The following is a 23,394-nucleotide window of genomic DNA, read 5'->3' on the forward strand; positions in this document are numbered from 1 at the left end:
AGGTCTACAAACGGTATAATGATTTGGCATTCTCACACGTAAGCGGTGTTAAGTGTCTCTGCCGAAGTATTTGTCATTGGACAGCGAAATTTTCCCACAAAACTCTTCATTTCATTAAAAGAACGAATAATGCAAATGATGATCAAAATGTAAGGTATGGTCTACCAGTTCAAGTGGAAGTATACAGCAAGAATTTAAAGGTTGAAGGACGGCTGGTTCTTCATTTGATTTCGCTAGGGTATTTCGTTTCAAGTTTTATATTCTTCAGGCAGTAAACATGTGATAATGTCTGCTATTACTACGTTAAGAACTTTCAATAGCCTTGGTGCATACGTCTAATGCTTCTCATTTTCCTGCAGCCAAGTCTCACATTCTCGAGTCTCTGGTCATGGGCGAGGCACTGGTGGGCTTGTCATTTTTCTGGTTCGTCTACAACAACGTCGCCGTCGTTAAGGAGTTCAGCTTCTCTAGTAAGCAGCACGTAGTCAGTGACGCAGAAATCAGTTCTGCATGAAGGAGAGGGCCCGTATTCACAAAAATATAGCTTACGCAAGAACTGATCGTAAGAACAGCTATCAGCCAATCGTGGTGTTGGGCATACTAGCGAAGGTAAACGTTATAAAATCCTCTTATAGGGTATATATATAGTTCGACAGCGGGCAGAGAGGTACTTAACTGGAAATCCAAATGAACACGTACAGCCTCCCGCATTTTTAGCTATATCGCGCGAGCGTCCATCACGCGTCATGTTAGCGCCTTTAAGCGGCAATAATCATCGATACCGGCAGAAGTATACTCTCAAGTGCACTAAGCACTCTCCTGTGCAAAAGTCGTCCAATGCGATGTTCAATTCAGTACAGCCATATAATAGCGTTCTCGCGTGATAGAGCTAAAATGGGGGAGGCTGTACATCTTCTCGCCAAAAATATTGCATGAAGTACGTATTCTTCGTTAACTCGGCAAGCTGCGAGTAAGAATAAAGCAAATATATACACTTACTCCTTCACAACTCCTTACTTCCCCTTTATAAATGCCTCTTTCTAAGCGCCCACTATAATGAGGGCGTTGACGCCGCAATCACTTCCAATGCAATGCAGCTCTGGAATTGTGCAGAAAGGCGCACTCGTTAACTTCACCTGTTACGCCCACCTCATGCGCTGTGTTGTTTTGCTTGTCAACGATTGCCTGAATTCTGGTGGTGCGGGTGCATGGCTTCACCGTTTCTTAACGTCTTCAGTCAAAAGTAATGAGTTATGACCGCTAGAAAATTCTTTACACTTCGGCTGATTTCGCGCGCCTGCGCATGCTAGCCGGCGGGCTTGGGATCTGATGATGCGACCAGCACTCTACACCCAAACCTTTCGTCGGTCATCGAAGAAACGGGGTTCGTGCAGTCGTGCGATTTCGGCATCCGTACGGCTGATCTGCTGCTGCATCGCCTTCCACACTTTTATGACTCGAAAGGACCATCGAGTAGAATACGGGGCATTTGAAAATAGAGATAGAGCTATAATGGCAGGCCACCGAAACAAGTTTCGCGCCTTTGATAACAAAGTGACGTCGCTTCTGTTTTAATGTTTATGGTGTCGTCACATCATCTTTTTTTTTTCCGAAGGAAGTGTTCCCTCGTCACACAGATGGCGCTAAGCCCCATTAACCACCAATGAAACACCATGTTTTGAACGTTGGGCTTCGAAGCTTCGCTACCAGGTACATTTACATTGCCGCTACTTTCGCACCGTGCGGGCATCGGTGCATCCGGTGCCATTCACGTCCGGTGCAAAGCTGCAAAACCTCGCGACAGTGATTGTCAACGCTCGATAATACCGCCTCAGAACACCTACTCGACCTGCTCCGGCGAATCCTCGTGCAGTAGGTCAAACATATTCAGGGAACTTCCCAGCTTCAAAGCAACAACTGATGGGCTACCGGCGGCATCGGCTAGGGAAAGAGCCGTCTTTCCAATAAAGTCTGTTTCTCTTTCCTACAGAACCCCCCCCCCCCCTCCCCTTCACAACAGTTTGATCGAAACCAGCAGTCATTGAAGTTCTGTCACGGTTTCGAAGTAAATACGTATAGGCTATTCCATCCTGAGACGTTCCGACAGACTCAACTGCAAACCGCCTGTTTAAACCCGCGGACTTCATTTCGCTCGCAGACTTTGGCCTGTCCGTGCTGGCGACGCTAGTGCTGGGCCCGGTGTTCGGAAAGCTCGTGGGCCACCTGCTGGCCTACCTGCTCATCGCGCTCTCGCAGGACGTGTCCATCACTTACCTGGTCTCGCTGTGCGCCGTGTACCTGACCTTCCTGCTGGGCGAGCACGCGTTCCTGGGCAGCGGTGTCACGGCAATCATCGCGCTCGCTCTCACCGCCAGTGCGCACAGCGCCTCAACCATCATGGACCCGATAGTGCTGCGAAAGTGAGTCGTGATTGCAACGCTGCGCGCTTTGTTACAGATGATACGCAGCAAGGTTCCGTTCTTGAGTTATACGTGCTATCGCAAATATGAAGTGTGACGCCAGCGATTGCAGAGCTGACTATAGCTGAGATAACAGCGATAGCCGTAACTGAAGGAAGAGTGTTATGCGTTTCGCATTCCATTTGTATTTGCGGCTTTGTGCATGGTGATTGCGGTCACAGTTCACTTCTTTAATCGTCTGGTGGCTTTGTTGTCTACGTTTTCCCGTCCGGTTTACTACGCGCTGTACCCCTAGTCTTTCTATAATACGCGGCACCAGCTTGCGCGTGGCGAATGTTGCCTGCGAGTGTATGTAGCGCATGAATGCAAAGTGGTCTGCACCGTGTTTCGCGTATACAGTTCCTACTGTTTTGATGGTGCCTTGCGTCTGCACGTGTAGTCGGGGATAAAACTTTGTGGACCACGCACACAGTCAAAACGCTGAGTTTCGTGGACTTCGGCATGAACAACCGGTACGGCATGAGCAACCGGTACTGAGTGATGTACTAGCGTCCTCGAGCGAGAAAACATGCTTAACCTTTTCCCGTTATAATTTACAAGCATATTTCATGGCCGGATTCAGCGTTGTCTCCGTGAGCACGGTGGGCAAACGTTTGCCTCAGACTGCGCATTCATCGGTTTTACGCCATGCTACAACAAGTTTGCGCTTGACTCCTGCGTGTGTGCAAGGCGTGAGCTTTTTCCCTTTAAGTACAGTCAACCACAAAAGTTTGCGGACCACGCGAGCGCGTGGCCAAGAGCCTCTTCGCGACACTTCCGCTACGTCACCAGCGATCGACAGCAGCGCTACGTTGAAGACGCATCCCTCCTTAAATCTATGGCCTGTCTATTTTCGCACTGTGCGCAAATATTTTCTACCTATCTCTTTCAACGTGACGCGCTCTTTGTTAGCCAGGGCTACTTGCTTATATTTTGAGAGCAGAATATCAGTACAAGTAATCAGACAGCGTATTCTTCGGCTGTTATCAGTTCTATTTTCGCGTAGCCACGCTGTTTTTTTTTTTTTTTTTCGTGAGTGCGTGAGTGAGCGGTGAGGCAGCTATGGGACACAGATGCTTAGTCAGTAGGCAGAATTTTTCCGTTCCTCCCCCATCGCTAAGTGACAGTAGCGGCCGGGATTTGATCGCCTGCGCCCAGGTTTTGCTGCGCAAAGCCCGAACCACCGCGCTGCTATAGTGGTTACATTTAGAAAAATAAGAAATAATCGGGTGCGATGACTCTTTTTATAACCCTTTGCGACACGGCGTCCTCGTTTGGGGACTCGAACTTCGGAGGCGCGTCCCACGCCACGTGTTTCTTCAAATGACCTAAAACTCAGTGTGCACATTCGTGTCCGCTTCCTGATGGGACAACTAGCGGTCAGTTAACTTCATTGTCCTGCGTATTGCTGCAGATGATCACTTTGCTGGAGACACTACCATGTTAGACAATCGTTCGACGTGCCGCGTTCCAAGACCAACGTCAAGAGTATTTTTTTTCTCCGGTCGACACGAATACAACCGAAAAAGCAAGTGTGCATGCGTTTCGGGCCTAATAGTTGATTCTTTTTATGCAAGCATTGAAGCTGACGGATTTCAGAATAATTGGATAATGAGTTATACGCTAATTAATTTTTTTACTGAAACTCGCACAAAACAGCACATTGCTTCGTCTTCTTTCTTGGAATGTAATAGTGAGCGTCTTGAAATGATGCCATGCGCATTTGACGCATTTGCAGACAGTGCAGCATAATTCGTGTCTGAAGGGGATGAATTTATTCACAAGACATTTACAGAAGTGTCATGAAACATAGGTCTCTCAATGATCTAGTAGGAAGTGACATGTCCGCCGTTTTCTAGCACCTTATTGATGCGTGTGGGCATCGACTCGTACAAAGATTCAGTAATCTCCGGTCGACCGCGCAGGCTTTCCCATTCTTGTGCGATCGCTTGCCACAGCGTATCGGCCGTGCGGCCGCGGTTGGCTCGTGTGGACAGCCGTTTCTTCAACATGCCCCAGACATTTTCTATGGGATTCAAGTCACTGGACGATACGTGCTTTATGGATCGGGCTGCGGTCGTGTTGAAAAAAATAGCAGCCGTCGCTGAAGGGACCGTCCAGCGCATACGGAACGAGGTGTCTAGTGATGACGTCGCAGTACCGTGACGCAGTGAAGGGCCCTTCCAGACGCACAAGGGGACCAAGGCCATCTTTGCTTATTGCTCCCCACACGCTCACGGAACACCGTCCACTGGATAGAACACTCTGTGTGTAATTAGGCAGATATCTGCAAGAAATAGCATACAATTGGGTTCCAGCGGCGCGTCTAAAAATGTTGTGATTCCTCTTGCGTATGAACTTTATAATGCTGTTATAGAGTTGCAATAGAAAACGTGCAAACATCATTAGATAGTACTGAAAGACCCACTGGCAGCTTTTAATTAGCTTCAGAGTAAGTAGTACTATGAAACAATCGTTAATGTTTTCAACATAATACCACTACAGAAAAATCTCGTAATGTCCAAAAGCTCATTTTACGTGAAACATGTTGTGATGCAGAATTAGCTTCGTGAATTAACTGCCAATACACTGTAAACACACCTGCAGTTTAGTGGACGCCAAACCCGCTTCCGTTGGTCCCAGCGCGTGGAAAAAGTTGACTCGTCGCTAAAGATGACATCGCCCCATTTCTCTGTTGTCCAATCTTTCATTGCTGTAGCGAACATGAGTCGTTCTTGTAGCTGGCTGTCTGAGAGGCAGGGCTTCTGTGCTGCTACGAAAGACTGCAGGCCAAGCTCACTCAGCCTTCTTCTTACAGTCTCAGACGATACCGTGAGCGAGAGCGCTTCTCGGATATCCTCTGCACTTTGAAAAGGATCAGCCACGATGGCGGCCGTAATCAGGCGGTCCTCTTCCTCAGTCGTGGCCCTTGGACGCCCACTGCGCTCCATATCTGTGAATCTGTCATCGTCGCGGAAAGCTTGAATAATCCTATTCACGGCAGTCCGGCTCCTGTTGGTTCGGCGGCAGATTTCGCGCTGAGGTATTCCCTCTATAAATAAACGCACAATGTGCCTTCTTTCGTCAAGTGGAACACGCAGCGGCATCTTTCCAAATAGGCAATCACCACGAGGCCTGAAGCAAGTCTACTACGTTTTCAGCGACTGATGCGAAGATGCGCCTATGTGTGAAAGAAAATTTTCTATGCATCCGCTTTTTCTTTATTTTTGATGACAGTGAAACACCTCCCTACCCTTTCTCTCAAGACGCAGAAGCAGCAACACTCATTGGACCAAGATGCTGCCAACCAAAGTGCGCCAGTAAACTTCGCGTAAAAAAATCGTCGCAGCGCTTCGTGAAACTTATCTACCCACTGGCACACCAGTCGACAAAGGTTGCAGTGATTGCTCCGATACTGCTATCAAGCCAGATATGTGGCGGTCTTATCGCAGACAGCGCTCTGCGTCAACACAACGAACTAACAATGTCATGCACGGGAATAAAAAATTAACAGGCAGGCGAGTACCAAGAGGGCTCATATGCGGGAGAGCGCCCCTGTCGCCGCTAGGTGGCGTACCGCTAGGTGGCGCGGATAGGCAGTCTGGCACGCGCTCGCGTGGTCCGCAAACTTTTGTGGTTGACTGTACGTGCAGCTTGTTAAGTACCCACCTTCCCGGTTATTGAAAGACGATGGCCCCTTCCCTTTGGGCTTCTACGAGCCACCGAAGGGCGCGAATTAATGGAGAGCAGGTGCAGCATGGTTTTGTGGTAGGACCTTGCCCTTCAGTTGTTTGTGTTCAGTCAGTGTTTGTGTTCAGTCAGTGTTCAGTCAGCTGACCATCATTATTTGAAAGCCTTAGTCTTCTGATTCTAATAAAACAACAGTGCACCTTTCAGAGCAGCCTTGCTTATGAAACGAAACACAAATTTTGATACTTCACGAGAATGAAGAAGTGGTTCGTAAACTAAAGAATTTCGCAAAATCCGGGTTCGACTGTGTGCTTTTCTTTTCTAAATGTGGCAGGTTCTGGATGCTGTTTCGTTACACGTACAATACGGTTATCGTGTTCCTGGCCGCCTTCAAGGTAGGCCGGGACGCCGTCGAGTATCTGGACGCGGACGACATCATCCTCCTTGGCCACACGTATGCTGCCAAGGTCATCGTCAGGCGAGTAGAGACAGCGCTTCGACATTTGAGTTTGCGAGCACTTGGTGGAATTATTCATTGTGAAGGTAAATTCATTCGGGTTTAGCGAAAACAAATTAAAAAGAAACTAGTAACTCAGCTTGTTAAACATTTAAACGCTTGAACACCATTACTACATACATAAAAAGAATGTGCAGATGGAACCCATGTGCAGATGTGCAGATGGACGCCGACACAAAAACACGCAACGTGATCAGCCTAAAGCCCCTATATTTATAAATGTAGCGCCATCCACTTCCCTCCTCCTCCGTTCCACTATAGCGCTCGGCGCGACCAGCGCGATCGAGGCGCGATATCGACAGTGGCGCCGCCTGCGTCGGGCCTGCCGTGGCAGACGACAGCTAACGCGCTACCAGAGGAAATCCGAGGAAAACTTCGATCGCGCCCTGCGGAGACGTTTTTGAGGCGCGATTTTGCTTCGTCAGTCAGTAACTGGTCTTAATAATGCCGTTTTGGAAGTAGCAACGCGACGATGCGAGACGGCGCAAATATCAAGTGTGCAGCAAGTGTTTGCGCACGCCGGATGGTAAACAAAAAAAGCCTTTTGCCCTCGCCTTGTCGGTTGCGGCAACTTAAGGCGCAGCAGCATGCCATCACAACGAAGTTCTTGCCCCTAACACGTTTGATCCGTTTGTGCGTACAGTACTTTCGTCGCACAGGCCCGAGAATGGCAGTCGGAGCGCGCTGGAAAGAAAAAAATATACAAAAGCGCGACGCGAACTTCCACGTGACACGGATTGGCCACTGGGGGAGCGGAGGAGGCTGGGGCGACAGGAGGCGGCTATGAGAGGGCGAGGAGGAAGCGCCGGGGTGAGCGCGGTGGCGGCAAGATCTAAGAATGGCGCTACTTTTATAAATATAGGGGTTTTAGATCAGCCGTGATTGTAGCGCCATCTTGTGACGCTGAACTCAACTAGAACCCACAACCAGAACATCGCCTCGAAAAGCGTTCGGACCGCGCGCACCGCCGATCTCGAAGGCTATGGACGGAACTATAATTTGAACAGCCAAGTTTTATTTAGCCGTTACTAATGTAACGGCGCCCAAAATAAGTATTGCTGATGTTAATCAGGCGCTTCGAAGCTACACAAAAGCCTTGGGACTTCATTGAGGGAGGACAGGTAGTCTGTAAGTGTCCATCTAGTGGACTGTACATTTCGGCCGCCACTGATTGGATCGATCTGTACCAGTGAAAAGGAGACTGGCTGGGGACACCTGCTTCCTCCTGACTGGTACTCCATCCCAGCTATAGTCAGCACTTCAGCAGCTGACGACAGCGACAGTCCAGAAGGTGGATACTTCTAGTATAACACCCCCCCCCCCCCCCAAGCTCTGCTGCATTCGCCTGTGTCACCAGCGTTCGACATTTAGTATTTACTTACAACTTACTGACATCAACTAAATGACACTAATACGTCAGGCTCCTGAGTCTGGCATAAATAAGTATACATAATTTTTCCTGCTAAGGCACTGGCTCGACCGCGCTTAGTTTTGTACAGAGGAAGCATTTAGCACTGAACTTAGGTCAATCCCACATTATCTTGGGCAGGATACTTAACTAATTTCATCGACAATATATCCAACGGCCAATATGCTGCAACAGCGGTGCTTCCATCTGCCATGGCTGCGGTGAAACTACAGCGTTTGCTGTAGCCATGACAGATGTCGCCACCGTCATATTGCAGTGGAATCGAGATTTTCTTAGTGCTATCACCGTAGATGATAACCGCTTATGATTTATTGTGGAAGAACCTCGTGGGGGAGAGGGAGGGTTTAAGCGATGCTCTTAAACTGGGTATTAAGCACGACTCACAGCAAGAACGATACGTATGTACGAGATTTGAGCGTGAACGAGCAAGCAATTTTGCAAGAAGAGGCACGCATACCTGACGCTTCTATTTTCGCAACACTATGTAGAAACAGGATAAAGCAATCATTTGATATGGATCTCTCCACAACGCGTGGCGTGTTCAGGGGTCTCATGGTGCTCGTGTTGTATCCGGTCCTCTGCTCGACGGGATACGACCTCAACTGGCGTCAGTGTGTGGCTCTGGTCTGGATCAACTTCAAGAGCGCGGTCATCATGGGATTCTCGCTCTCATCGTGGATCTCGAACATCAACGTCAGCGTTGCTCTCAGGGTACACCGTTCGACGAAACTACTTGCCGAGTGTTAGGGCTGGTGCGCGGGGGGTTCCAGCAATAGAGTTTTAGCTTGTCTGGCATTCCGGTAAACATGGGCGGACTGGGCGTTTTACGTGCGCGGTCGGAGTGGTGCCAGTCATCTGGTGGGGCAGAGCTGAACCAGAGAAACACAGAGCTAATATTGCAGAAACCAAGTGTATTTTCTTTCGCGGCTGGTCTAAATTTTCGCACCGGCGTAATTATGCCACCATTCGCCACTGCCGGAAACTTACACGAGCAGCGAAGTAGAATACACTTGGTACATACAATATTAGTAGTATTAGTGCTTGCCTGGTTCATCTCTGCGCCAGAGGTGACACCACCGGTCGAGCCGCTCACGTTTACGCCTCCCGCCCATCCAGTGAAACGGCCATTCAGCTGCGTTTACCGGAAAAGCGGCAAAGCTAGAGAGCTCTCTAATAACGACCCCTCGGGCAAGGCTAATGACGTTACATGTCTCTTCCTTTTACTCCTGAAGCTGACCCGAAATTCGCCTTTTTAGTTTCATTAAAAGGTCAACTGCGAGTGAGTGAGTGAGCGAGTGAATAAAATTTATTGAATCAGTAGTAATTGAGCTGGTGACCAAATTTTGGACTATGTAAGAGGCCCAGCTCCAAAGAGAACGAAAGGAAGAGGAACAGCGAATCCCAATATTTATAAGGTTAATTATATTAAGCCAGCAGTTTGTGTATATAAGGGGGGGAACATTTTGAAGATTTCCGAAATTCTTAAAATTCACCTGCTGCAGACAACTTCATTCTAGCCCTCCAGCTGGATTATTCAGAGAGGTGGATTTGCCCGTGTTCGGTGCGAACGCGGGCAAAACGCCGACGGCGTCGACAACAGTTCTGCGCGTTGCTGGTGCTGCTACTATAGTGCCTAGAATATACGCTAGGCACTTTACTGCTACAAAGGACACGATGAATTGGCGCGCCAAAGGCTAATTGACAGTTGCGTACATATTTCTGTAGCTACTCGTACTCGTACTGTGTGCTTACTCGTACTTAAGCAGCTTCTTCAAACCGAAACTTATATATATATATATATATATAAACGTTGCGAGGCGAGAAGGTGGCAAAGACTTCCGACCCAGCTCGACGAGTGTCCAGTTCTGATCTGGTCGACAACCTCCGAGCAGCCGCCAGAGGCACCGGCAACAGTCACGGACACCGCGCGCGTTCGGTGCGAACGCGGGCAAAACGCCGAAGGCGTCGGCAACAGTTCTGCGCGTTGCTGATGCTGCTAAGAAGCACAGGATGAAGTGGCGCGCCAAAGGCTAATTCACTAGGGAGCCTGCATGCAAGCGCTGTACGGCGTTGCATGTAGGCTCCCTATAATTCACGGTGGCGTACATACTTCTGTAGCTATGTAGGAAGCACGCTCAACCAAAAGTTTTGCTAATCTTTTCACCCGAGGCACCGGGTCGTGCAAACGAGGTCATAATTAGGTAAATTAACCAGAAATAGCTAGCGCGAATTCTGCGCGCTATTATGAAGTCATATACAGAATGACAGTTTCTACGATACGCGTTTTTTTTCTTTTCGCCTGCAGGAGGACGCAATACGGCTTGGCCTGGTATTCTTGGTACAAGCCATAAACACACTCACTCTGCCAAAGCTGATGTGGGCGTTAGGTGAGCGCACAACTTTTTATGGCACTTCACCTCCGAGTTAGGTACCAATTGAGAAGGTACTAGACTCCTTCAGGCGAGCTCGACCTTTTTTTTTTCTTCGTTTCCTCGGGAGCAGAGCTTCCTTTTCTCTTTAACCGACAAGAGAGAGAGACAGTGCGCGTCGGGAACGAGAGAGAAGGAGAGAAAGAGAGCCCAGCTGCGCCTCTAACGGGAGCGGCGATTACTAGGGTGGCTACTACGGCGTGACGGCGCGACGGCGGACAAGGCTCGACCCTATAAGGAGCTTCGACCCTAAAAAAATGTGGCGTGTTCTGCACCTTGCTGCAGAGAATTACTATGGCGTATTAGGCGACACAATCGTCGCGGTGGCTCAGACTCTACGGCGTTCTGCTGCCGAGCAAAAGATAGGGGTTTTGATTACTCGGAATTGGATGCCGCACATCGACTGCGGCGAAATAAAACAAGACGTTTGTGTGCCTGGCTTTTGGTGTGTTTAAAAAGATATATACATGTGGTAAGAACTACTCTGAAATTGATCAGCCACGCCGTCTCTAAGAGTCGCCTTCTCTAAGAAACTTTTATAAGAATCCAGACGTTCAGAGCATGACGGAGACTTGAAACGATCTAAAGTACAACGGATCCTCACGAAGACAATTACTCTTGTCGAAACGTCTCCAGCATTGCATCATTGACAATGAGCTTTGCATTTTCGGTTTACTAGAATTGCACTTGAGCGCTCACATGTCTACTGGCGATAAGTTGCGAAACGAAATTATCCAGAAAAAACAAAGAACGCGAAAAAAAAAGGAACGATATGCAAGATGGAGAGGAAGACATAGGGCATTCGCTCTCCGTCATGTGTATCGAAGCTTTTTGTGCCTCTAGCCCACACTTTGCTTGTGCGATCTCACCTAGTAGAAAGCCACTTGAGCCAATCCGTATGCCTAACTGGCTGTGTGAACATCCTTGGATAATATCCCATAGTGGCTGTAACGCCACTGTGATACGAGGAATGGGTATTTAGATATGCGTCGTACTTATCTGTACTCGCATCTTTCATGAAAATATGTCCCTCGACAAACATCACAACAACGCCTTCCTCCACGGGACACGAAGACGTAAGAGCTAGAGACGATGAAGCCGTGCTTTTTGCACTCGATCGCTATGTTGCTGCTGCATTGCTAATTGAAAAAATGTGGTTGATCCCTCTTATATAGGAATCGGTATAGAACACGAAAGTGAAACGTGTCTTCACAGAAGTAGTGTAATGTTTATTGCACATTGATATATAATGTCTATTGGTGTTTTGTGGCTAAAGCGCCCTTAGGCGTTGATGCACCCACGATGACGCCTGGTGGCACGTCTCCTCCATCACGACTACCAACGTCGATGACCATGAGCAACCGTCGTGCATATGGAAGCTGCACTACGCTGCACACGCTAGCACAACGCGAAAGACGAAGCACGTAACTGACACACTAATACAACGCGCAAGACAAAGCACGTAACTGAATCGTCACCGAGTCAAATCAGCGCGTACAGCGCGTCGTAATGGCAGCCTCCGCGATCAACTTCAGAAACATTTTCAGAGCTAATTGCGGAGGCCACGCTCCGCTGTGCTGAGTACGGTGAACGCCACCTAGGTGGCGTTGGTAGTGCTTCTTGATGCCAGCGTCCCTTCGAATGCTGGCATCGAGGCGTCGTAGTGCTGAGACCACCGAAGCGTTCACTGTCGGTGCGCGTTAGTGTCATAATGCAGTACTTCTCTTTTCTGCTCGTAGGCGGCGGCACCGCCCCGAGCAAGAGCGCGGGTACACGGAGGAGTGTTAGATATATAAGGCGCGTCTGTGTAGCTCTCTGCAAATGCGTTTGTGGCGCAATGGGTTAAACGCTCGGCGATCTATCGTCGCGGACCGAGAGGTCGTGGGTTCGATTTCCAAATTTTGCATGTTTGTGGAACTTTTTCTTCTGGTTTATTTCTTTGTATTATGTTCGTGTACATTGTAAGCTGACGTATTTCCGTGACGGAAATACGTCAGTGAAGTCTTGGTGGACCCCGGCATAAAACACTTTCGTGTTAAAACACTTCTCGTCAATATTGGAGTTCGAACGAGCTCCCTACGACTATTTGGCAAGCGCATTTCATTGTCTGTATAAAAAAAAGTACACAAAAACCTTGCACTCGGCCGCGCAACGCTTGAAACAGCGAAGCTGGGCGATCGTAGCCCAGCATTTTTCGGAAGTGCGCTCGAGCTTTTCATTTTATTACTCATGATGATGACAATTTCTTTTCGCGCGTCTCGGACTTACGGCCGTCACTGCACCGACACCGCGTTGCAATGCCGACAACGCGTTCTAGCAGACGGCTCCGTGAATGCGTCTCTCTCTCTCGCTCTCACAACGCGCAAAACCTCTTCACCTCGCAGAGCACGAGCGTGCGAACGCGCCAGCTGTGGATGAAGTCGACGACGCCCGAACGCAAACATATGGTTCGCATCGCATAAATGCATGTTACGCGAGCGTAGCTGTATAGCCTAGTAGTTACGACGCTCGCTTTGGGACCGCGGGTTCGAATCCCACCTCGGCAAGAATATTTATTGTCTTTTCTTCCTTGGTAGTTTTTTGATACGCACCACAAATTACGGCTGGCTTAAGTAGCTTAGCTGTTAATACATTTCGCGTCCTTTTGATTCTAACTTCACGTTCGATGACCGAATTTTTTTATTGCGATAGCAGTTATATGGACACTCCAAGCGGATTTCTGCCGTCGCCGTCATCGTCGCTGTCGTCGTGAGGTTCCATATAAAGTCAAAGGGCGATAAAATCATCTCCGCGTGCCGTATGCTGTATCATCACCTCGCGCGCTTTCGCGGAGAGCAAACGCACGGCAGAGGCTAAACGCGACATCTTCCGCCGCGCGAGAGGCCGTGGGGGGTTGGGAGGGAGGTGGGGGGAGGCGCTGTGTTCCGGCACGAACTCCGTATTTCACGGAGAGCAGCTCTCACGGGGCTCAAGGGGAACAGGCGACTCAATCTCACGCACGGAGGGGTGGTGGTTCTACTCTGCCAGCAACTGCGTATAATTGTGCGCGGTCGCGGGCTGTCGCGCGCGGCCTATCTTGGAAGCGATCTGGGCCGGTATTTTGTAACGATGCATTTCCGGTGCTTATGCCTTTTCGCGCTTATCGCGCTTTGTCAGTGGTCAGAGCGACGGTCCGCTCGCGTTATCAACGGGATCAGCCGGCCGTGAGCGGTGGATGATAAGACTGGTATAGAAAAGTCATAAGGCATCGCTACAAAATACTGCCCAGGCCTGCAGACGGCTCATACCTTCATGCGCGCTTTGCTCTCGCCGCTGCTTCCGTTGAAGCGATAGACCGCACGAAGGTCACTCCGCTGGCTGCAGCGCTCACGCCATTGTTTTTACCGCGAGTGTCCGCGGCCATCGAATGTGACGTGTTCATGTTTCTTTTTGCGCGCTGAGCCCATGCTTGTCAATTCAGTTAGTAAGCGAATGTTTCCAAGTTAAAACGGTCGATAAAACGACTCCCCTTGCGCCGTTTCCTGTGTACTTATTTTCTATTGCCACTGTTTCTTCGGCCGCGAAACTATGACTTTTTTTTTTTTACTATGCAAGTGTACCAACTCACCCAGTTTTCTCTACTTCAGTGGTGAAAAGAAACTCAACCTGTGCTGCACCTCGCGGTTCTCGCTCTTTAGGCCTAGTGCAGATGTCGGAGGCCGAGAAGGCCAACATGAACGTGGTGGTGAATGCGCTGCGCAACACGGCCAAGCAGTCGACGAACAAGCAGCGGCGCGAGAAGAACTTCAGCGGCGCCGACTGGAAGTGGGTGCAGCTGCACACCTTCATCGAGAACCCGTACGCCGAGGTGGCGGCCGCCGGCTCGGAGCGAAGCGCCCTCGGGCCCCGCGTCTCGCTACAGCGCCGGGAGGACACGCTGGCCGAGGCCAAGCACAACGCCAACACCAACATACTGCGGCTGCAGAAGGCGCGTGGCCGGCTTTGCACTCTTAGCACTCTGCTAGAAACTAAGCAAGAACCAAACGTTTTAAAGCATTTCGCTTGCTTTGGGAACTAAAGGTAGTTTCACGGGAGCGCCTAACAGTTTCCGTGGGTCGATCCCGAAGATTGTGCCACACGGTGACACCGGCGACATACTGGTGGTACCGTGTGGCACCGCACGGTGGCCCGGTAGTGAGGGGAGCGTTCTAGCATTGTTTCCTCGCAATAGCTAGCGTTTTGAGACGCTGTAGTTGAGGCGCTGCGTATCTGGACGATAGGGGGCCTCAGTCTGTTCCCCCTCCAAATGTGTTGAGGTCAAAGACGCAGACGCTGTCGACGGGATGTGGTCGCAGATGCTGCACGTGCTCCTAAGGGAAGTACCACCCGTAACACTTATACTGCAACTTTGTGCCACAAGTTGCCTCCTCCCAAAGAAAATGGAACGCATTCTTGGTAGCAACCCGGAGTTGGTCATTTCGTAAAAATTTCAAGATGTCAGGCAGCTGAAGGGCGCCCATAATTGCCTCTGAGATGGTCAGCGCGTGATCTTGGAGGTCATGCACTCGTGCACTAGTTTCACACGAAGAATGCTAGAAGGAAACCTGGCGGTGGTGTTGGCGGGACCCACCAATTCCAATACATGACTGTTCCGCTATTACCATCAGTTTCCTACAAGATTGCTAAAATGAACTTTAGCGCTGTGATAGTTCAGCTAGCTTGGGAATGATTGGGAACACATTTAGTGATTATTCGTGCGTGTGGCGTCAGACGGTCTTGTTGAGTTATTTATTATGCTTTACTGCACTAAATTTCCAACCACTCATTCTTCTAGAAGCATGCATGCAGTAAGCTTCTACGCACATGCAGTCTTTGTGAGTCGTTCAATTTATAAGACAATGATTTGTTTAAAAATGACCACTTTGATAATTAACAAACCTGTCAGGAGCCAAAGGGACGAAGTTTAGGCAAGTTCAGGTACTATTTATAATTGCCGTGGTTGCTGGACTGTCATACTCAAAGCTCCCGTAGATATTGCAGTCTTTTTTTTTTTGTGTACGAAACTCAACGGCTAGCATGGAAATGATTGGCAATATACTTGCCTGTACAATCGCCCTCTTCACTTATAACGGCAATAGATAGCATTGTAATGATTGCCAATACAATGATGTCCCTCAAAATTTTCCTTTCCGTTTTTCAAAGGCTTCGGCTACGATTGGAACCATAGCCAAATCCATGAATTTTCCTGAAGATCGCACTCTTGGCTTAGAAGTAATTGCTTGATTCCGAAACTGACGCTTTTGAAGTTCACTTTTTCTGCTTAATGGTTGTATGACAATAACTAGTCTCTATAGCCTGCGATTTTTTCCATTCAATTGTGTTACGTATTAATAGTGCTTATAAACAAGCACATCTACGTTTGATAGCAAGCAAAAGTGTGTCGTGGACTACTGAGAAGCTATTTTGGGAGTAAGCAATAATAAGAAATATTCGTCAGAGTAAAGCCCTCTTTTTGAATAAATGTTCTAAGACTAGCATGTAGCAGAAATTAAAAAAAACGCTAATGAATAGCCCAACGGAAACTGTAAAGCATTATGTACTATTTTTATGTAATGGTGACACGCACTCTAGCAAAAATATAAAATCCATGGCACAGCTATTAAGTTAAAAATACGGTGTAATATCTTAATCAATGCTACACTTATTTTTGTCTACGTCGGCGTTTCACATACGTTGACAAATATATAAAATGAGAAGAATAACCTTTGATATTTTTCTGTTGTAAACTGTAATAGATATATAGTACGAATGTTTGTCAAGACACAGGCGAAACAGCAACAGTGCCTTATTATTTCCCAGGTATGCTACAACAAGCAGTACGAAGACGGCATGATTCACAAGCGCACAAAGACGACCATTCTAGCCGCCCTGCAGTACCCGCTGGAAAGAGAACTGTAAGTACAAAGCTTAGAAAAGTGGCTGAAAAATCTGAAGACTTTAGGGCTTTAGAGTTCTGAGACCTTTGCATGCGTTGGTTGATAATGTGATCGCACTTGAAGTTTCTACGGCCACATGCGAAATGCGAAAACACCCGTGTACTTAGATTTAGATGCACGTTAAAGAACCCCAGGTGGTCCAAATTTCAGGAGTCCCCCACTACGGCGTGCCCCATAATCAGATCGTGGTTTTGGCACGTAAAACCCCATAATTAATTTTTTAATGAGGAGCAGACCAGGTGTAGTGCCAATGTGCAGTGACCTTATGCAGTGAGGACACTCTTGGGGGTGCGCACCTTGAAAAAGGTGTGTGATTGCTATAAAATGGTTATTATAACACACTGCGCCTGCGATTATTATATGATTACAAAATGTACGAACAGCTTTTCATGACTGTTGCTGGCTTAGCTTATTTTACATGATGTGCCACACGTAAACAAACAAACAAATACACACACACGCGCACGCACGCACGCACACACACGCGCAACATTGCCTATAATGACCCTCAACGTGCCCTCAATATTCGGTAATTCTGCTCGCTCCTAAAGTACGCTCTGCACAAAAGCCGTTATTTCAGCATGCCGTGTTGTATAAACGTGTAAGCGCAGCAACCCACCCACCTGATAGCAGAGTACGGAATGGCAGGTCGTATGGTTTTCGATAGGAGACCATTAAATGGCCGCGTTATATATGATGTTATTCGGTAACGAAGTTGCAAGAGCTTGTGTATTTCTTTTTCGAGTAAAAATGTACTTGCATTTTATAGCCAAACATGAGCCTACATTTTGCAGGTACCTGAACATCGACATGATGACACAGTACATAACGGTGCCGGCATGGATTTATTCGCTGGTGAGTCTGGCGAGCCACTAAATCTCTCGCAAATGATCTCGCAAACTAAACCGTTTTTACGGCTAACCAAATGGTTATAAAGCTGTTTCTCGTGGGTGTCGCTGCCACAAACTTGTTTTGAAGAGCCTCACACTAATGTAAACTCATTCAGGGGGCGAAGGATACACCCATCGTAAACTATAATAACAGGCTTACCGACTATGTCACGGAGACAGTTAGTTTCGGCGATGCCGACAAAAACGCGAATAAATGAAGATGACGAAGCCGCGTTTGCTGCAGAGCCCAGTTTCACCATATTGTGTGTTGTGAAATTCTTGCATAAAATAAATGCTGGCTGAGTGGACATAGTGTACTGCTGCCAAGCAAGAGGTCGCGGGCTGGACTCCCTGCTCCGACGGTCGCATTGCGATGGAGGTGGAACGCAACAACGCTAGTGTACCGAGCATTGAATTCACAATAAAGAACCCCAGGTGGACAAAATTAATCCGGAGCACCCGCCTACGGCAGCCTTTATAACAGACTGAACAGATTGGGGATGTAGGCCCTACAAATAATATACATACCATTTTTTTAATTCCTCGTTACCTATATAGTGCAGGTTGAAGTAAAGTTCTCAATATTATGAAATATATAGTATAATGAAAGAAGAAACACAATATTAGTACGGGAAGTATATATACGGCAGCGCCTGGTTGGGGAAGCCACGACAATATTTTGTTGAAAAACCCAGGATATACTAATCATTCAATCTAGCAAACCACTGCCAAAAATTTGGTTTCATGCTCCTCTTGACTAATGTGTGTCTCGGCTATCTTTCATTCTGCAGAAGAACATCCTGCAGCGATTCGCGGGCACCGAGGAAATTGAGCGTCGCAGTTCGGGTCGCGTTAGCGCCCGCACCGAGGAGTCCGACACCAGCGTGGTCGAGATGGACCTGCTCTCCAACTCCATCACGCAGGTGCGGAAAGGACAAGGCTATCGTGTAGCACCAAACAAATCTCCTTCCTTCAGGTTTTAACGAGCGCGTGCCTTAAGACAGGACGAATGATGGCGGGTAGAAGGAAGCACCAAATCGCAAATGAAGTTTATTCGCAACAGACAACGTACGTATAAACAAGCAAGGAAAGTGCGCACTCCTCGCCCCGAATGTGTGGACAGAAACTTCCACGCATTCAATGTGTGAGTGGCACCTCTGTCATGTTGCACTGCGGCGAACAAACGTTTTTTGAAAAACTGCCACGATTCATGTGTATCGCTGGATTGCAAGACGACTGTGCTGTTAACCGCTAGTGTGGATTCGTGGCAATGAAATCGCGCTGCTAAGCAAGAGGTCGCGGCTTCGATTCCGGCCAGCAGCGACCGCATTTCGAGAGAAGCGTAATGTACAAACGGTCGCGTGCTTATATTAAGGTGCACGTTTAGGAGAACACCAGGTGGTCAAAATTATTTCAAAGTGTCCCACTACGTGCCTCATAATCACATCGTAGTTTGGCACATAACAGCTTAGAATTTATTTTGCTATGCGGTTCTTTTCCGCGTAAGCGTGGAACGGTGTGCCGCAGCTTACCTGCCTATATACGCTCATATACTTGCACGCACCATATCTGCTCCGATTAAACTAAAGCTGCAAATTGGCGTAAGTCCTGTGTCCGCATTCTTAATTTTTGTCCTAAAGTGTGCGCTTGGTAAAACGTGCGTGTAGCAGCCATCTAGCACCAGCAACACTTTTTCTTAAGTATATCGTTTGCGAGATCCTAGAAAAAAAAGTTTCGCATCTCAAGAAAGTAGGGGGACTACAGCAGGAGCCAGTTTTTCCGGCGCAATCCTCTTATACTCATTATTATCAACAGGACGGTAGCTCATGTTGACACAAGAACAATTAAATCGCCAACACAAAGCTCATAGATTTGAAACAACCAAATCGAGCAGTGCTGCGTAAATAAACAAGGTAGGGAAAACATTGGGAGGAAAATTTGCCATCCCATGTAAAATATTAGCACGACGCCACAAAGAGGTTCAGTAAAATACAGTGAATGGTCGAGTTCATACATCTACACAATAAAACCTACTGCACACACGACTAAAATTTAGCATAACGACGACGACACAAAAAGAAAAATTAAGCGGAACATCCCTGACCGGCAACTCTCGAAGGTATGCGTAGCATTATATGGCGGTTGGCGGGGTACGGAATGTGCTATGTGTGGTTATATTGTTTACGTGGGGGAGCTTATGCTGATATAGTATGCGGTATTTGTTTATATATGCGTGAGGAGTACGAGCAGAGTGAGAAACATAATTACGTTGCACAACATGGCTACGCCCCGGCTTAATGCATCCTATCGCTTTAGGTACCCTTTAGTAACCTTCCATTCTCACTGGTCGGGTGTTTAATAGGGCGTGCGATACTGCTTGCTATCCCCCTTTTTAGTATAGGCTTAGGTATTTCTGGCCTAGGCTTACCGCCTCCATTCTCGTATGGCGTACGGGGAACGGTCTCTCACCGCACATTGGTCTCGTGGACAATGGGTTGTTTGTCACTGCACTACGGATCGTAGCTTCAACCGCGCACACAATGGGCTTAAACTGCGCATTCTCACCCTGCATTGGCAAAGGGGCTTTCTGCCTTCACAGGAAATTTCGCCATGTAATGCTACGCATTAAAATACGGGATTTTCTATATCGTTAGCTCGAACGATAGCTCGGTGGCGCATTTCGAGGAAGGCTTTCTTTAAGGCTTCACATATTGCTAGGCTTTCTTTCAACTGCAGATTGCTAAGGCCCAGATGCTTTTGTCACCTGTTTTTGTATGCACTTTTCGCAAAATAAATAAATTAAAAAAAAACTCATATGCATCGGGACTCGGGTAGAAGCTTGGTCTTGCTACACGCTCTTCTCACTCAGGGCTGGTACCACGTGCTCGTGGGTCTGGTGGCCGTGGGCTTCGTGCTGCTGCTCGCAGGACTGGCGGTCCTCACCCACTACAACATGAATGACGTCATTATGTCCGTCGTCGTCAGCGCCCAGGGCATGTATGTCCTGCTCTACGCTCTCGAGATACTGCTCGTGGTGAGTCCGTCTGCCCTCCGTCTTTCCTTTTGTTCGCAAAATCGTTGTCCGGGCTGGTCTACGGAGCTCGGTAAAAACCACAAGGTAACATGTTATGTGTCGTGCTCCTGGATACTGACAGCGCGCCATATACTAGAATGCCACAAAATCGTTGTCCGGGCTGGTCTACGGAGCTCGGTAAAAACCACAAGGTAACATGTTATGTGTCGTGCTCCTGGATACTGACAGCGCGCCATATACTAGAATCACGGCATGTACGTGCATGAAAAACATTTGTTTTACAAAAAGAAAACGTTATAGTAAATTCTTATTTCAAAAGTTCTCACTTTCTTAGTAACTGCTGCTATAGTGATGGTAGCGTTGGTAACAGTACAGTAGCCAAAACAGCCAAGCTTCTTCCATTCGAAATAGTGATGAACCGGATACAGAAGCTCCTTCTATAACTAGCGATGAAGTTAGAAGGGCCTTGAAAGACATGACCAGGGGAAAAGCGCCTGGAGAAGATGGAATAACAGTAGATTTAATCAAAGATGGAGGAGGTATCATGCTTGAAAAGCTTGCGGCCCTTTATACGCAATGCCTCACAACTTCAAGTGTACCAGAGAGCTGGAAGAACGCCAACATTATACTTATCCATAAGAAGGGAGACGTTAAAGAACTGAAGAATTACAGACCCATTAGCTTGCTTTCAGTATTGTATAAAATATTCACCAAGATAATTTCCAATAGAATCAGGACAACACTTGACTTCAGTCAACCAAGGGAACAGGCTGGCTTCAGGAAGGGATATTCTACGATGGACCATATCCATGCCATCAATCAGGTAATCCAGAAATCTGCGGAGTACAATCAACCTCTCTATATGGCTTTCATAGATTATGAAAAGGCATTCGATTCAGTAGAGATATCAGCAGTCATAGAGGCATTGCGTAATCAAGGAGTGGAGGAGGCATACGTGAATATCTTGGCAAATATCTACAATGATTCCACAGCTACCTTGGTTCTCCACAAGAAAAGCAGAAAGATACCTATCAAGAAAGGGGTCAGGCAAGGAGACACAATTTCTCCAATGCTATTCACTGCATGCTTAGAAGAAGTATTCAAGCTCTTAGACTGGGAAGGATTAGGAGTGAGGATCGATGGCGAATATCTCAGCAATCTTCGATTTGCAGATGACATTGTCCTATTGAGCAACAATGGAGAGGAATTACAACAAATGATTGAGAAAGTGCAAGAATTGGGTTGAAGATGAATATGCAGAAGACAAAAATAATGTTTAAAACGTAGTAAATACTTATTTCAAAAGTTCTCACTTTCTTAGTAACTGCTGCTATAGTGATGGTAGCGTTGGTAACAGTTACTGACTATAAAATGGTTCTGGTTCTATTCATCAGTCAAGTAGTCGAAATTGAATAAGCATGATTATGAGTTATAGCACTTTACTAGAGCCTACGTTAAGTAAGTGTACGTCTTCTGCAGCCGCATTTTGCTAGCTTATACATTGTAAATATGAACCTACCGAAAAGAAATCAATAGAAATAAAAACCAAATCATATTTTTCGTCATATTGGTTCCACAACTTATAATTCCGTCTTGTTCATATAAGCAAAGCCAAACTGCGGCTGGGTAAGCTGTGCAGAACGGAACACACCACAAAGAACTGCCGCACAGCGTTCTATACCGATGACAGTGAACTATAAACGGCGATATCCTTTCAAGAAGAACCACCTCTTATAGCCGTATTTTTTATCCCACATGTGGGCGCCTCTACATTCATCACAAATGCTCAATCGTGCGTGTATAATACTTCTCGTATTACTGCTTAGAGCTATCTGGCCTATACCATATAGCATGCAATCGTCAAACCATCGTTAGGAGGAAATTCCAGTTTTTAAAAAGTTGATCTCAAATCACCCTCATACTAGACATGTTACCGCTGTCAATAACTTCAGCGCAGTGCACAGCAGATACTCGGATTTACTTTATGTCCTTATCTAGCGTTTGTAAATAGGTTTTAGTTAGCTGGATCCGCAATTTGCAACGATTCATTTCATTTTACTCTTTTTTCAGTCTTCATCACTCAGTCGCACGTCGCTACACTAAACCTTTATTGACGAGTTCGCCCACACGGCGCGCGAGAGAAAGAATAAATTTTACAATATTAGATAGATCTACCCTTGCTAACGGCATAAACGACGTAGCAGTCAGTGCAGTTACTAACTTACGGCTAACTATTACTTGTAAAACTGTAAAACTATTGTGCAGTTGTCTCGCAAGTATATCTTGATATTTATTCCATAATATGCATGCCAAGTTTACACATTTACAGTTCAACATAAGAAAGCTCAAAGCAAAGACTGCAACCAAATTGTGGCGAGAGTGTCCTCCAACAATATCGCCATATCGTATAAACCTACTGCAGGTTTAAAGCTTTAATCTGTCGGCAACTCAAGCTGAAGGCTCACACTACTACGCTTAGTCGCGCTTGGCTTATTGCAGGTGTACTCCATGGGCATGTTCAGGATGGGCCGGGACGTGTGGCGACAATTAGACCTGATCATCTTTGTCCTCGTCGTGTCCGAGTTCGTGTTGACCAGCTTTGTCTCCGTTAGCTTGGACGACACCAAGAACAAGTGGTACGCCATCTTCCTTCAGTGCAGTTTCATACTGCTGGTCGCCTTGCCGGACCGTCAAGACGCTACAGAAGAGAGCCGTAAGTGTCCTGTTCCTCTCTTGTTCGCTTTTGAAATGAATAGAAACTGTGGGTGTGCAGTCTACAGACTCCTCTTAGTCCTATATGCCATCTCACAAACTTGATCTTATTATTTAATGCAATACTATTAAGCTGACAGTGCACATATATATTTCTTAAAGTATGCTTCCTTTACTTTATTCGCAGTCAATACTTTAATGGACTATTGACACTTGTTTAATGCATATCCTAATTCGCCATAGACGACTGCTCGTTATC

The 23,394-nt window shown here is 47.2% G+C and overlaps 2 protein-coding genes across 3 annotated transcripts in view; both read left to right on the top strand.

The window, feature by feature from the left end:
• Positions 1-242: 242 nt before the first annotated feature.
• Positions 243-23,394, top strand: part of LOC119463734 (sodium/hydrogen exchanger 10-like) — a 24,120-nt gene continuing 968 nt past the window's right edge. The window contains exons 1-11 of the mRNA XM_049655355.1: positions 243-470; positions 2,159-2,420; positions 6,484-6,627; positions 8,641-8,806; positions 10,401-10,482; positions 14,202-14,491; positions 16,363-16,457; positions 17,294-17,354; positions 18,181-18,312; positions 20,259-20,423; positions 22,923-23,136. Of these exons, the coding sequence (XP_049511312.1) occupies positions 389-470; positions 2,159-2,420; positions 6,484-6,627; positions 8,641-8,806; positions 10,401-10,482; positions 14,202-14,491; positions 16,363-16,457; positions 17,294-17,354; positions 18,181-18,312; positions 20,259-20,423; positions 22,923-23,136 (1,693 nt within the window). The 5' untranslated portion in view covers positions 243-388. The remainder of the gene's footprint in view (positions 471-2,158; positions 2,421-6,483; positions 6,628-8,640; positions 8,807-10,400; positions 10,483-14,201; positions 14,492-16,362; positions 16,458-17,293; positions 17,355-18,180; positions 18,313-20,258; positions 20,424-22,922; positions 23,137-23,394) is intronic.
• Positions 23,000-23,394, top strand: part of LOC125940404 (uncharacterized) — a 16,355-nt gene continuing 15,960 nt past the window's right edge. For both annotated transcript variants that reach the window (XM_049656514.1, XM_049656515.1), the window contains exon 1: positions 23,000-23,136. The gene's annotated coding sequence lies outside the window, so the exon portion shown is untranslated. The remainder of the gene's footprint in view (positions 23,137-23,394) is intronic.

The sequence above is a fragment of the Dermacentor silvarum genome, chromosome 9 (assembly GCF_013339745.2).
Source record: "Dermacentor silvarum isolate Dsil-2018 chromosome 9, BIME_Dsil_1.4, whole genome shotgun sequence".
NCBI classification, from domain to species: domain Eukaryota; kingdom Metazoa; phylum Arthropoda; class Arachnida; order Ixodida; family Ixodidae; genus Dermacentor; species Dermacentor silvarum.